This window comes from Aspergillus mulundensis, assembly GCF_003369625.1.
Source record: "Aspergillus mulundensis strain DSM 5745 chromosome Unknown scaffold_14, whole genome shotgun sequence".
NCBI lineage: Eukaryota > Fungi > Ascomycota > Eurotiomycetes > Eurotiales > Aspergillaceae > Aspergillus > Aspergillus mulundensis.
This window is the reverse complement of record NW_020797902.1, coordinates 38,899-51,984: the sequence shown is the minus strand read 5'-3', so window position 1 is coordinate 51,984 and position 13,086 is coordinate 38,899. Positions and strand designations below refer to the sequence as shown.

General features: G+C 51.6%; 2 protein-coding genes across 2 annotated transcripts; one reads left to right on the top strand and one right to left on the bottom strand.

Moving 5' to 3' along the window:
• Positions 1-1,234: 1,234 nt before the first annotated feature.
• On the bottom strand, positions 1,235-2,593 carry DSM5745_10001 (uncharacterized protein; the record flags this gene model as incomplete). Its single annotated transcript, XM_026752017.1, has 5 exons — positions 1,235-1,679; positions 1,758-1,838; positions 1,897-2,010; positions 2,075-2,382; positions 2,444-2,593. 5 exons carry the CDS (start codon positions 2,591-2,593, stop codon positions 1,235-1,237), a joined length of 1,098 nt encoding a protein of 365 aa, XP_026599079.1.
• A 6,635-nt stretch (positions 2,594-9,228) lies between these two features.
• Positions 9,229-11,752, top strand: DSM5745_10000 (MHYT domain-containing protein; the record flags this gene model as incomplete). The annotated part of the gene is made up of 4 exons (XM_026752016.1): positions 9,229-9,383; positions 9,451-10,015; positions 10,067-10,252; positions 10,316-11,752. The coding sequence occupies 4 exons, from the start codon at positions 9,229-9,231 to the stop codon at positions 11,750-11,752; spliced, it is 2,343 nt and encodes a 780-aa protein (XP_026599078.1).
• Between the last annotated feature and the right edge of the window lie 1,334 nt (positions 11,753-13,086).

Here is a 13,086-nt window from a genome sequence, read left to right as displayed (position 1 = left end):
CTCCAGGGCCCCAGGCGGAGTTCAAGCGCTCTTTCCTTCTAACGATATCCGACTCACTATACCCTTCTCCCCGGGATCCATACAGACGTACACCGGAATCACAAAATAACTCATCATAAGCGTGAACCGCACCCATCTTGATGAGATATATCCTTACCTGCGCAGTAAATCCTCTCCACCGAACAGAGTCCCCGTCTGAAGAGCCCTGTAGTAAACCGCCTTGCTCTCCGAGTTGTCCCTGCCATTGCTGCCTGCGTCTTCCGCCAATTCCGAGAAGGCGTACTTCATAGACCAGATATGTGATGTATGCTGAAGATAGGGCAAGGCCACCGTTGGCGCCCTGGGCATTGCTTGGGCTGCGTAGGTCGGAATGTGGACAGACGCGGTAGGTAATGGACAGGGCAGTCTGTACGCAGACAAACGGACATAAGTACTCCGTAGTCTACGTGTAACTCTGAGGAGACACCGACACCGACACCGACATCACACCGACACTTCTGACATGATGCGATGATGTACAGCAGTCTGCAGGAACGGGTGAAGTTCTATTTAAAACCCCGTCGATCCCTATCTCTCCTCTCCGTTGATGTTGACGGATATTGCTCAGGTCAGCGGACCAGCGGAAAAGACAGGCCCAGTGTCTCACTGTCTGTGGCTAAGCTTACGATGGCTCACGGGTTTACTCCGTAAACTATCAACGGAGAATCCGACGTGCAACTCCATCGCCTCGTCCCGGTCCTACCGTGCGGTGGGTATCGCATGTCCCCTTTCCCAGTTGTCAAGATACTGATCGTCGTTGTCAGAATCAGGGGCTGCTGACTGCAGGCTGCGGGCTGCTGCTCGTTTGCGATACCCAACTTGTCCTCGTGAGTGCGAGGCTAGATAACTCTCGAGGCAGAATTTTCTCTGGGTGCGGCTGAGATGTTAATATTACTCTCGTGCTTGACTCCATACTACCGCAGTCTTGGGGAGCTAGCTAAGTGCTCCTGGGCGCAGATCTTATCGTTCTTGACCGGTGGTAATCTCGCTTGAGAGACTCCACTTGGTCTAGAAAACCTACTAGGCATATAGTCTACCAGACTACCAGAAGTTTAGGACGTGAAGAAATGGCAGGCAGTGACAAGATAGAAGGTATCATATGACATTATGAAATATTAAAGATAGTAGTAGAATAGTAGTAAGTACTATGCCCAAAAACCCTCCCAAACCCCAACCCAAACAAAGAACACCCGCGCTACGCATCGTAGGTAACGTTAACCTGCCGACTGACCATGATATCGTTATGTCCTCGGCTCGCCGCGCCATGAATAATCATCTTCTGGCTGTCGTCGTCGCTGATTTGACTGTCTTGCCTGCTTCGGGCCTGGTTGCCATGGACTTCGGTGACAGTAGACAGGTACGCATTCCCGGGGTCGCCCTTGCCTCCTCCGTGCTGAGAGAGCTCGTAGTTGGACGGGAATCGTGATCGGCTGCGGCTGCTGGTGTAGCCTGTTCGTCGGAGGGTGCGTTCGAAGAACTGGTGGAAGAGAGGGCGGAGGGTTGCGACGTTGCCGACGATCATGCCGATGGCGTTCTCGGCGAAACCCCAGATCACGACGTTGGCGATAGCGTAGAGGTAGTCGTCTTGGTTGGTCAAATTGACGGTGTATTTGAGACGGACGCAGGCCGAGAGAGAGGCGCTAACAGGGGGTAAACAGTCAGTATTGGGCTGGAGGGGCCAGATGCTTCTGGTGTCTGAGATAAAGTGAGGTACGCACAAGATACCGAGACCCATCAGTCCAATGACGGCCATCTTACTGTGCTTGTCGAGCTGGACGTTCCATAGTAAGGGGATCGGCCTGGCCAAGGTTAGTCTGGTAGTCTTTTCAGAGTGTGAAGATTGCGGCTGGTACGAACATGATGGCAGTGATCCAGTCTGTGACGATGTTTACAGCGGTGCAGGCATAGTAGGCATCAGCCAAAACATAAGCAGGCTTGCAGCTTCCTCCGACACTCGGGTCCCAAGCGGCCCTGCGATATCCATTAGCTTCGATCGCCCTTCTTGCTGGAGAGTCTTCGACAACTGTGGACATACTCGACTGGAATACAGTTGGTGAGGATGAATATCAATGCGACGATATTCATAATAGTGAAGAGAGCGATTACTGCATACTGAGTATAGACGTATTTCTTCCGCCCTTCGGATACTCGAACCAGCATCCAGCTGATGCTGAGCTTGATGGGAATGATGGCGGCACAATAGCCGACTTCGAAGATGAGGAAGAACTTCTGGCCGCCGGCTTGATACTTCTGGTTTTCGGGCAGCGCCAGTCGCGATTGATGAATGCCAATGCCGTTGAAGGCGCCTCCAACACAACCTGCTACAAGCACACAGAATGGTGCCTTTTCTTCGTCAGTGCATCTAGACCCACCGAGAAGATAGAAGTGAGACAATCCGACATACCAATGCGGCTGTCATGATCCAATCTTCCGTGGACCATGATCTTCTGGTGATCCGACAATACGCGCGAAACCCGAAAGTGACGAAAGCAAGGATGGTCAACATGATGACGCTACCCGCCACATTGGGCGAGTTGTCGCCGGTAATGGCCATGGTTGAGCTGACCAGAGGTCGATCGAGGATGTTCGATGTTGAACTTCGAAGCTTGGGACCAAAAGCTGGGGGACAACAGTGGGAACGGTTCGGCTTAAAGACCTTTTGCCAGGCCCTGACTCCTTAACTGGAACGATCCTGCCGTCTTCTAGCCTTGAAGGTGGTGCCGTGCAGTCGGAAATGAGCGCTAGTCCCACTGCAAGTATACCATGTGGACCTCATTCGCCCGCGGCAGCCTGCAGCGTCGCTGGCACGCAAACGCATCAGGGCTAGTCGGCGTAGTGCCTGAAACAAGGCCTGATCCCAGCGCCACTCGCTAAACTGGCCTGTCATCTGTGAGTTAAGTTGTTAACTCAAGCAAATCCTTGCTAGTGGTTGATCTAGCAGGATTCTAGCTACCCTGCTAAAGTCAGCTCCTAACAAAAGAAGGAATGATAAGCCTGCGATCAACATGAGAGCGGCGTATTTTGCGCTGTCGACTCTTCGAGGTCCGCAGCATTAGAAGGCGAACTGATATTTCCCTGTCGTACTTTTGTTGARGACGGGACAAATCTCGGTACGGTGCTGGTTCCATGGGCGACACATCCATGTTTACGACAAGTCGTCAACGTAACCTGTGGGAATAATGCGGAGAACAACTGCAAGGAAATCATTTGCGCACTGATTCTGTGATTAATCTAAATATCACGCTTGGTCCCTGAGCAGTGGGGTGGGCTCCTTGGAGGCCCGGACTCTTGGAGACTGGACTCTGGAGAGACTTGGGCCGCAGCGCCGCTTGGCGAGAATTGGATAGAACAGCCGACGGGATGGTCTTATTCGTACGCGAACGTTTCCCAGCGCGGCACAGGGTCCTCCGCCGAGTCTTGCGGGGTGAGCGTGGCCTACAAGTTCTGTCGCTTCTGTGTGCGTCCGCAGGATTCGTCAAGTCAGGACCTAAAATGCCCGTTGAGGCGGCAGGATTGAAAAGCCGTCGATGCGCTCACGTTAGTGGCTGTCGCGACCCGACCTGCTGGAACCTCTTGACTAGGAGCACGTGGTACGTGCAGTAGCTTGTCGTTGCTTTTTTTTTTCTCGGCGCTCGCATCTTGTGCAGAATGCAGATAAGGGGCAGCCAGAACTTTCGAACCTGACAACGCTATAGTTGGAGGTCTCGTACTGCCTGTTCTGGGTCGTCCGGACGACTGCGACTCCAGAACCACGGTACGATTCTTATCTGAAACGGCGCTTCAGCCCAACACTCGAGTGATGATAGGACCATGTCCGCTGGAATAGCGGAGTACCGACACCGTTCGGAAAATGCCAAGCAAGCGCGGGCGAAGTCTACGAGCGGACAACCGGAGATTTGTGCGGCGGTGGACGTCGCCTGAATTGCCAAATCCGGGCATCTCTAGAAATCCGGGGGTAAGGGCTGTTCCCAGGTCCAGGAGGGCCATATGCATAACAAATGGCGAATTCAGCAAAGTATGTCCCCCGCGTCAATTACGACGTCTCGCACTATTCCCCTTGGGAAAGCCGCAGCCGAAAAACATCCCTGCCCTGTCATCCGTGTAATCGTGAGCCTTCGCAGAGTGCAGAATAGGAGGAGCATACGACCTCTCGCGAGCATCATCACCAGGACCCCTATAATCGACACTTCAGCCGCAGCACGGTAAGTGGCCGAACGCGTCTCGATCTCAATCGGCGCCACCTGCAAGCCCTTGAGCCCCATGAAATCCTTGCGGCAACGCCCACATCCTCCGGGACATCCCGTGGCTCATAAAGCGTCTTCTCAATCCCTCGCTACTCCTGCGTCTCATGGATCTCGGGATAGGGTATTCATCAATACCGTTTAGCACGCCACGTCCTGCAGGCAGTCCGAAAGCCCCATGGCCGATGCTTGCCCAAGAATCGCTGCAGATCCCAGAGTTGTCAGCCACGGAATAGAAATCAATCATGTGCTGATTCCCTTGTTTCAATACATTGATGAATTTATTTAGAGACGCGACACGACGGGCGTTGTCCGCAACCGCAAAGCCTTCCTGCTATGTCTCGGGCAACAAGCCGTCCTTCTTGGTATGGGATACCGCATATATGCAGTGTCTCTTTGGCGTACAAGGAGATGCGTCAGGCAATCCCGTGCGTGTCAGTTGCATCTAGATAACAGTCTGACGACGTAAATACTATTGACATGGACCGCTTGGGAACGCCATCGACTTGACGAGTGTGGTTGGCCTGGGAAGCACTAGATATGGAAAAAAATCATCACACGGCCGCTGTTCGCACTGCATGCATTTCGAATGCTTCTCTCGGCGCGGTCACATGTACGGCAAGACGTTTCAAGTGCCATCAAGTCACTGCTGGTCCCGCGGAGTAAAATGTTCCAACGAAGTCGAAGCGCCTCTTGGATACTCCATTCGATGTCTAAACAACGGCGTCACTAAAGAACTGCCTGTAGTGCGCTGCTCTTATGATCACAGTGTAGAATGAAACAATGCTCAATGATATATCCTACTATCGTTGAGGTAGTCGGTTCATGGTGGCGCCCCTAAACGCGGTCATGGGACGCATGGTGAAGCACTCAATATCAGTGTGGTATCCGAGTGCCTCCTCTACCTATCGGCCTGTAGTATGGTTGAGCCCGCTGAAGCCAAGCGTAAAACGTTTGTATTTCGAAGATGGAATGGCGCGCAGCTCACAAGAAGTACCGATAACGGACCACGGGCGACCGGACCGTTACTGTTAACATCAACCAGCTCAGTGTAATTTGAAGTGCCAATCCGCCGAACACCAGTTACTAAGCGCCATTGTTTTGGCCCAGTCACGAAAACCTTCAACTGAACCATGTCCGATTGGCACACGCGGTCGTCACCGAGGCGGATGAATGCGATGGGCATGTCGATGGGACGAGCGCCAACTTGAATATCCATTTCAGCCACATCTGGTATGCATAAAGAAGCGGAGTGCAAGTATTAAGCTCAACAGCTACTCGAAGGGCCAACCGAGCACTTTCAGATCAGTGGTATACACACGATTGGTGCATGAATGAGGACATGCAGCGGCTTGAGGCCTCTAGCTCCATGGATACAAAGGGCAGCGTCGTTGCTCGACTGCGGCCCTGCGAACGATCTCCAGAAGATGCGGTTATTGCCGCCCTGTACGATAGTTCTTTTTGTGGCTTGGTGACCCTTGACCCGGTACACCCTAGCTGTTATGTCTGCTCCCATGCATCCGAGAGTAACTCGGTTAAAGTGTGGGCATTAGCCTGTAAGTGGTCGAAAGGGGGCACATTGGCGTAAACCGCTTTGCTGGCTTCATTGGAAGTTGAACTTGCGACTCGAGAGCCTCGTACTGAGTTCTGCTGCATCGGCCATAGTCTTCCGTGCCCATCTGTGTTCAACGTTGCTAATCAAGCTCTGGGTTTCCCAATGGCACTGCCCGGTAAGAATCAATTCACCGAGTAATATCACAGAATGACTTCCGGCATATACCATAGCAGCGGCAGCTTCAGAACGTCACACAGGAGTCGAGGTTTGATATGAAGAGTTCTTTCGGTTACAATGCCTGATCATGGCCCAGTGGACCCAAAGTTCTGCAAACCTATTTGTGTTGGTCTATGGTCCAGCGATACCAGGGTCGACGAACAGCCACGGTTTCGCGTCTCATTTGACCGATATCTTCCACACAGCCCTGGTTTCGAAGGGCCTGTATGTTTGTGAAATCATGATGCTCAGCTCCAGAGGGGTGATCATACGGTCCAGCTATGGTTCTCGGTAGCAGGATAGTTCCGGCCGGTCCTAACACATTTCCGGGAGTCGTTGTCGCTCTACCAATGGTGCTGAGCATTAAAAGAGTTCGCAGAAAGGAGTCCACGAATGTCCATAATTGGCTTGATGGGATTTCCACAGGTTATCGTAGCACGGTGTACCGATATCCGTCGTGTTAGTGGCAGGTGGGTGAGAGTCTACCTTGACAGGATAAAATCTGATTACCCGCATCTCCACGAGCATGACACATATTATTGACCGAGGTTCGATTGAAGGAAAAGAACAAAGTGAAGACTCAAAAAATACCCAGCAGGGTCTGCGTGGCTGGGAACTCCCCGGTAATATCTAAGCCACAAGGAACTTGGAGAAACGGTCAAACAAGTACACGAAATGTACACAAAGGCGCCAATGGAGAGATTGAACAACGATATGCGTTCGGCCCCTACTAGAAGCGAAGCTTTACGAGCTCTAACGTTATGGGAGACTAACACCGGGCCTCGACTTCTAAACGAGGAGTATTCGGAGACTGGAGTGACAGAATTAGTTGCGTGTACATTAAGTAGGACTTGTTCAAGGTACCCTACAGACTCGGGAGGAAACCCTGACCAATTGGTGAACCGTCAGTGGTAAACCAATCCGTTCTCGTGCTGTTTTCCACATGGAAAGCCTGTCACTTTGGATATGATTCAATTTCAGCGGTGAGTCGGACCGTGAGTCCGTGACGCGTAAATCGTAGCTCTAATTTTAGCTCCGCTCAAATCAGTTCAACCACGGACTTGATGATGCTGGATGCCGCCTGAACTTTGGAGAAATAAACCCATCTCGAGTACGAAGTACGGACGCCCTTCAGCTGCCAAGTCTCTGGGTGGAAGCATGGCTTGAGGGGCAGGGATAATTCAATTTTGGGGCTGGAAGAGAGTAGTGTAGGAAGTAGCAGTAACAGTCGCATCTTGCCTGGACGTAAAGGGCTTATCCATTGGCTGATTAGAACGGGACTAGACGGACCCTGGAGCTCCTGGAGATGACTTCAGACAGCCATGAGCAGATAGTGGTGGTGCTGTATTGTGGATACTATCTGCTTGTTCTTCGACTTGCAGTTTCCAGCTTTGAGTCTCGTGTCTCCCGGTTCTTGACTTTCGCCCCTCGACTTCGTGGCTTGTACCGAATTTTTAATCCAGCGGGGTATAGGCTAACGGGCTCATATTTGCGCAAAGAAACAGCGATAGCATCAGGAGGTAGCTGCTATTGTTTGAGTCCTGGCGTAGACTGGGTCTTGGTGTTTGGACATCAGTGCTACTGCTGGAAAATCAGACTGCAGATGTCGGAAAATTTCGATCGGCAAAGCCGTTTGACAACGACAGCAAACGTGTTCCTGCAGACGCGAGCCTCAGCGAGGTGAAGGATGGCGAGCTGGAATTTGAGTTCTCTTGGCTACAGAGCAGAAGTCGGAGGAAGGAGCCTGGCACGTGCCGGACGAGTCGGACGAGTCAGACGAGGAGGCCCTGCTCCAGCCTCCAGTTCGTCCGCCTGCATGCAACTCTCCCGTTTCAGCATCTCGACCTCCAGGGGTGAACACGGGGTAGTCTCAAACAATATGGATTGTTCAATGGTTCATGCCCATGGCTGGTTTATTGCCTTTTCCCTCCGTCTCAGATGACGGTAATAATCCTCCATAAGTCTCGTGAGCTGAAGTTTGAGACGAAGGTGCGACTGGCAAGCCTCCAAGCTAACAACACCCGAGTCAGGATTAAGTTTCAACTATGCTGCTTTTGACTGCTCACGACAAGAGAAAGGACCCAAATTTAGTCTGCTGGCAGCGTGGCTCCGTGATTTATCATGTACGGAGTATTGAACCGACTCTTCAGTTCTGCAGCTGCAGCTGCTCGATGTTTTGGTTCCACTTTGGACAGGGCCATGCCAGTCACCAACCCTGCTTGTGATCTAGCTGTCAGTCTGTCCCTGCTTGGCCTACGACCATCATGACAAATCGGAAGAGAGAATACCCACTGCTCAAATCTCAGAGGGCAAAGAAATCTCGCCTAATGCCTAGCCACCAATAAATTGCAAGGATTCCGATCCCACGAGCACGGATCGATCACCGGCGTCCGGCGATAGTCATACTGGGCAATCTCAGCTATGATACTATCGATGCACGAGGATCGGCGTAGTTGGGCAAAAGCAGCCGGGGCTCGCCCTCGGTAGGAAGCGCTGCCCGGTCTAGCCTCAAATCCTGAGATTGGAGAACTTTCTGGCTCCCGAGCTAGGGTCTAGCGCCCCCTGGCGTTCCTATCAGCGATCTGACCAGATCGGAAGACCCAGTTTGGCAGTTAGTCTACGCCCCACCGCCACGATAGCACGATCTCTCGATGAGGCCGCCGGAGCAGAATATCGCGAGACATATTATCATGAACGAAAAAGCGGATGCCGCTTGTTCTTGCTTCAGTACGCGGTCCCTAGACTGAAGCCACGCCTTGCCTGTGACATCAACAGCAGGGTTAGGCTTTAACAAATGATATGCATATTCCTAATATGGATCACGCCAATGTGAGACGCATACGGAGTACAAATTGCTTCAGCTTTGCCAGAGTTTCTAGTGCTGGACTCCTGTCAACCCTTCAAACCATTCGTTCCTTGGATGACTGTGGACCCGATCTAATTAGGGTAGATAGATTCTGTGGAGTTCCTATCTAAACCCACTACTATAACAAGTTGAGCTCGCCACTTTTTAAGTAAAGTTGCTGGTGCTTATTCTTCACTTCTTTCTCTTCGTTTTCTTTTTTGGGTGGCCAGATGGTCCAAGTTGAACTTATACGTTAACCACTATGTGCTTGCCTTCTATTTCTCTGAAACTGCTCATCATCTAGGTTGTCAGCCCTACTCCGCCATTGAGCCATGTCGAATATGGACAGCTTCCCCGGTGGGGAGGCAATTGCCGTGTCGTATCTTCCGGGCTTCATCTTTCTTTCCTATGTCATCAGCGTTATGGGTTGCATAACGACGCTAGAGCTTCTTCATCGACGAACATCTACGGCAGGTTTTTACAACTGGTACGCAGCCTTAGCGATCCTGGCTTCCGACAGTGGACAAGTCAAGTCTGACTAAACCGTTTGTTAGGTACCTGCTACTCACGTCTGCGATCTCGATGGGAGGCATCGGCATTTGGTGCATGCATTTCATCGGGAACCGTGCCATTGTCCTCGGCAACGGAGACAACAGCGTTCAGGTTCTCTATAGCATGTCATTCACCGGAGTCTCTTTCGTTCTTCCGGTGGTTGTTCTGCTCGCGGCCTTCTATGCAGCTGGTACTAGCGAGAAGGCGGGATACACCAGAATCTCTATAGGAGGAGTATTGACAGGAGGATCAGTGTGCGGCATGCATTATGTTGGTCAGCTGGGCATCACCAACTACAAATGCAAATACGCTGCTGGGAATGTTGCTGGCTCTGCTGTGATCGCGGTGTTTGCCAGTGTTGCAGCGCTCGGTATATTCTTTCGATGGAGAGCTTCATGGACGAACCGCTGGTGGAGGCGAATGGTCTGCGGCGGTCTGCTGGCTTTGGCTGTGTCTGGCATGCACTGGACTGCTGCAGTCGGGACAACTTACAAAGAACATGATCCATCTGCAGGTCGAGGCGGCCAGTTATCCCGGACTCAAACAGTCATAATATGCTCTGTGCTGGTCAGTCTTCGCTTTACAAAGACGCGCGTTTTGAATACTAACTCAACCTAGTCCTGTGTCGCCTGTGGGATCTTGTCAGCATGCGCTATAACGGCCAGCGGCGATCATAGACGGCTGAGAACACAGGCTCAACAGCTGGTTCTGGCCTCTGTTTTCTTTGACCCTGAAGGTCGGATTATGGTTACACCACATGCTCTTCTTCCTACTAGGAAGATAGTCGACCGGTATATCGGCAAGGTAAGTGTTGTGATCTGCTTTTATGTCTCCGGCCATCAGCTTATACATTCAACCAACATACAGACCTTCAGCGACGATGATCTCACCCGGACACACCCTGCGTTTCTATGGGCTTTTCGAGCAAGCAGAAACTGGAATCTCATAAAAGAGGTTGTCCCCTACATGCGAGATAGGATTGAGATAGACGATGCCGCGCACCAGCGGTATATGGCTAAGGGTATAGACCCTGACCAAGAAGTCGAGGTCTCTGCCGGCTTTGACGAGATGTTCAAGCGTCATTTCTGTGTGGCGGCTAACGATCTTGCTGACCAAGTTCGTCAACCGTTGGATGATCTGGGTATGCTGTACGATGATGTTTTGACCACCTCTCTTCCCTCGTCACGGTTCTCCCGCGCCATGGGATACTCAAGGTTGCGTGCCGGGAAAGGCCAGTTGATGTTCACGGTCCGCCAGTTGAGAAAACAAGAAGCCTCTCGGCTTTCAGCCTCAGGTTTCAGGTTTGCTGCAATTGAGAATGTCTCTACTCTCCTTTCCGATCGCATGAACGTCGCATCAGGAGCGCTGGAAGTTCACCTCAAGGATATGCGCGACTTTGCTGCATCTGGTCGGAACTATGAAGCTGGCGTCCACGTTGTTTCGTTTATCACTCGGCCTACGGTACATGATCGGTTTGAAGTATTAACTGCCAAAGGAATGGGCAATCCACTACCATCGATGACTCTGAAGACGAAGCGCCTGCTAGTACCCCATCTGGAACTGATCTCGCATATGGAGGGCTGGCCAATCTCTACTTGTATCGACTGGCTGAGCTCTGAAAAGGCCAAAAGTTACAAGGGCGCTGACGAGTTCCGCGAAGATTTGAGCCGTGCAATGACAGATCTCGCTATTTCCCTCCCACCAGACCTCAATTCTGCATCTCGTTTCTCGCCACGACCCTTCATCGCTCCATGCCGCAGCACAAGAATCTCCGACGACAAGACATGCATGCTCCTCGCCTTCTGCACAGTGGGATCCCTCAGCACCCGTGTCACAAACCCAGACTACACCTTTACTCCCCTCCGCCTCTTCCGCATCCAGCAACAGGTTAACAGCGGCGCTACCGACGTCGACGGCCTCGCGCGTGAGCTCAGCAAAGGCCTTCTCTACTCAACCATTCGCTCCAACTCCGCCACCGAGTCCGAAATGGCTCCTTCAATTCGTCATATCCTCAACCTCAACCTTTGGTCGTCGCGCAAACGGCCAAGCGATCGCAGCACACGTGCTCTATCATCCCAGGAGACTCTCACGGATAGCACGCCCCTAGGCGACATTATTGTCCAGAAAGAAGTCAAGGTCGACGTGGTGAGGATAGCGGACCCTGCTACTGAGGCGGCGCTGGGAAGACAGACATCTGTCACCGTTGTCGAAGCCGGTGACTCAGCTGCGCAGACTTATGTTGATGAGCTGTATAACCTCTGCTACGCGCCTGGGATGCGTGTACGCCCTGGCTCGGATCCTTGAGCGTGCACAAATGGCATCCCATAACTCAACTATGATACCCACTACCCTGCAACACTTTATCTCTCACTTCTCCTCGACGCAATTCCTCGACGCAATTCCTCGACGCAATTCCTCGACGCGCAATCAGCAAGTGCGTCTTGGAGCTACCACCCTGTCCATCCCTTATACATACCCCAATGGCGCTGCCTCGCGCTGAAGGCATATCAGCCCGCTCAAATTCAGTCTCTACATACCCACCCTAAAAAAAAAAAGACTCGGGCCCAAATCCCTGCCTAGCCCACCGACTTTGACATGAGCGGACTGTCATCTCCGCAACTTCAAACCATACACACAAAGACGAAGCCCCGACCGCCTGGGTCGGAATTGATTATTCTTATGATTTCGTTGCTATTTTGCCCCATTCACGATATACCATATTCTCGGTGTTGGCACTTTTCTGTTTTTCTTTAAAGCATGGCGTACAATGGGTGGATTGATGGAAGAGCACGGAGTAATGGGTCGGATGTTTTGACATGTATATCTAGAGCAAGAGATTCAGGAAGCAACGAGCAGAATCCATTGAAATTATCAAATCCATCATGCGAGGTCATCATGTTGAGAGGGAGAGCAGGGACAGCGATTACAACTGCAGCTTAAGAAGTTTGCAAGGCATCAGGCCAGTTCTCTCTGAGAGAATAATTGATATGTGCTAGTCATAGAGTGAAACAGTCCAGCCAGATTTCACAAATATGAGCAAGAAGAGGAAGGAGCAGGAATGCACTTCTAAATTCTAAATTGCCCGCCAAATGTTGCCAGGGCAGGCATCAACGATGTCTTTCTTTTCCCGGTCCCAAACGCCAAAGGAACTCCTGAATCATGAGAGGGAGAAAAAAAAAGCAAAACCCACGCCCAATTTGCGCCGTCGCCAAGGGGATTGCCAGAGAGTAAGTGCAACGCGTAAATGCTACACTCTCTATCGGGGAGGGTAAAAAATGGAAAGGCCCTCATGGGGCGTGAAGAAGAGTCCCAGCGTTCCTGGACAAAACAGGAGAAATGCAGAAATATGACTCCGCGAAAATTACCAACGCCGCCTGATGGTATAATGTGTACCGATGCCCGCACAGCAGAGCGGAAAGGAATAGGGTTGATTCGTTGACAGAGTCGCACAAACGGCTCCAAATGCTGTCAGTATCGGGTAATTTCAAAACAACCGCTAAGCCGCTGACACAATATGCTCTGAAAAAGAAACCACGGGGGATTGAGCCACCCAACGCGCTTGAATGCAATTGAAGGGCGATGTGAATATAGGGCGAAATGAGACTGTCGCATAGGTGGTCGAGATAAGAGACAAAGGA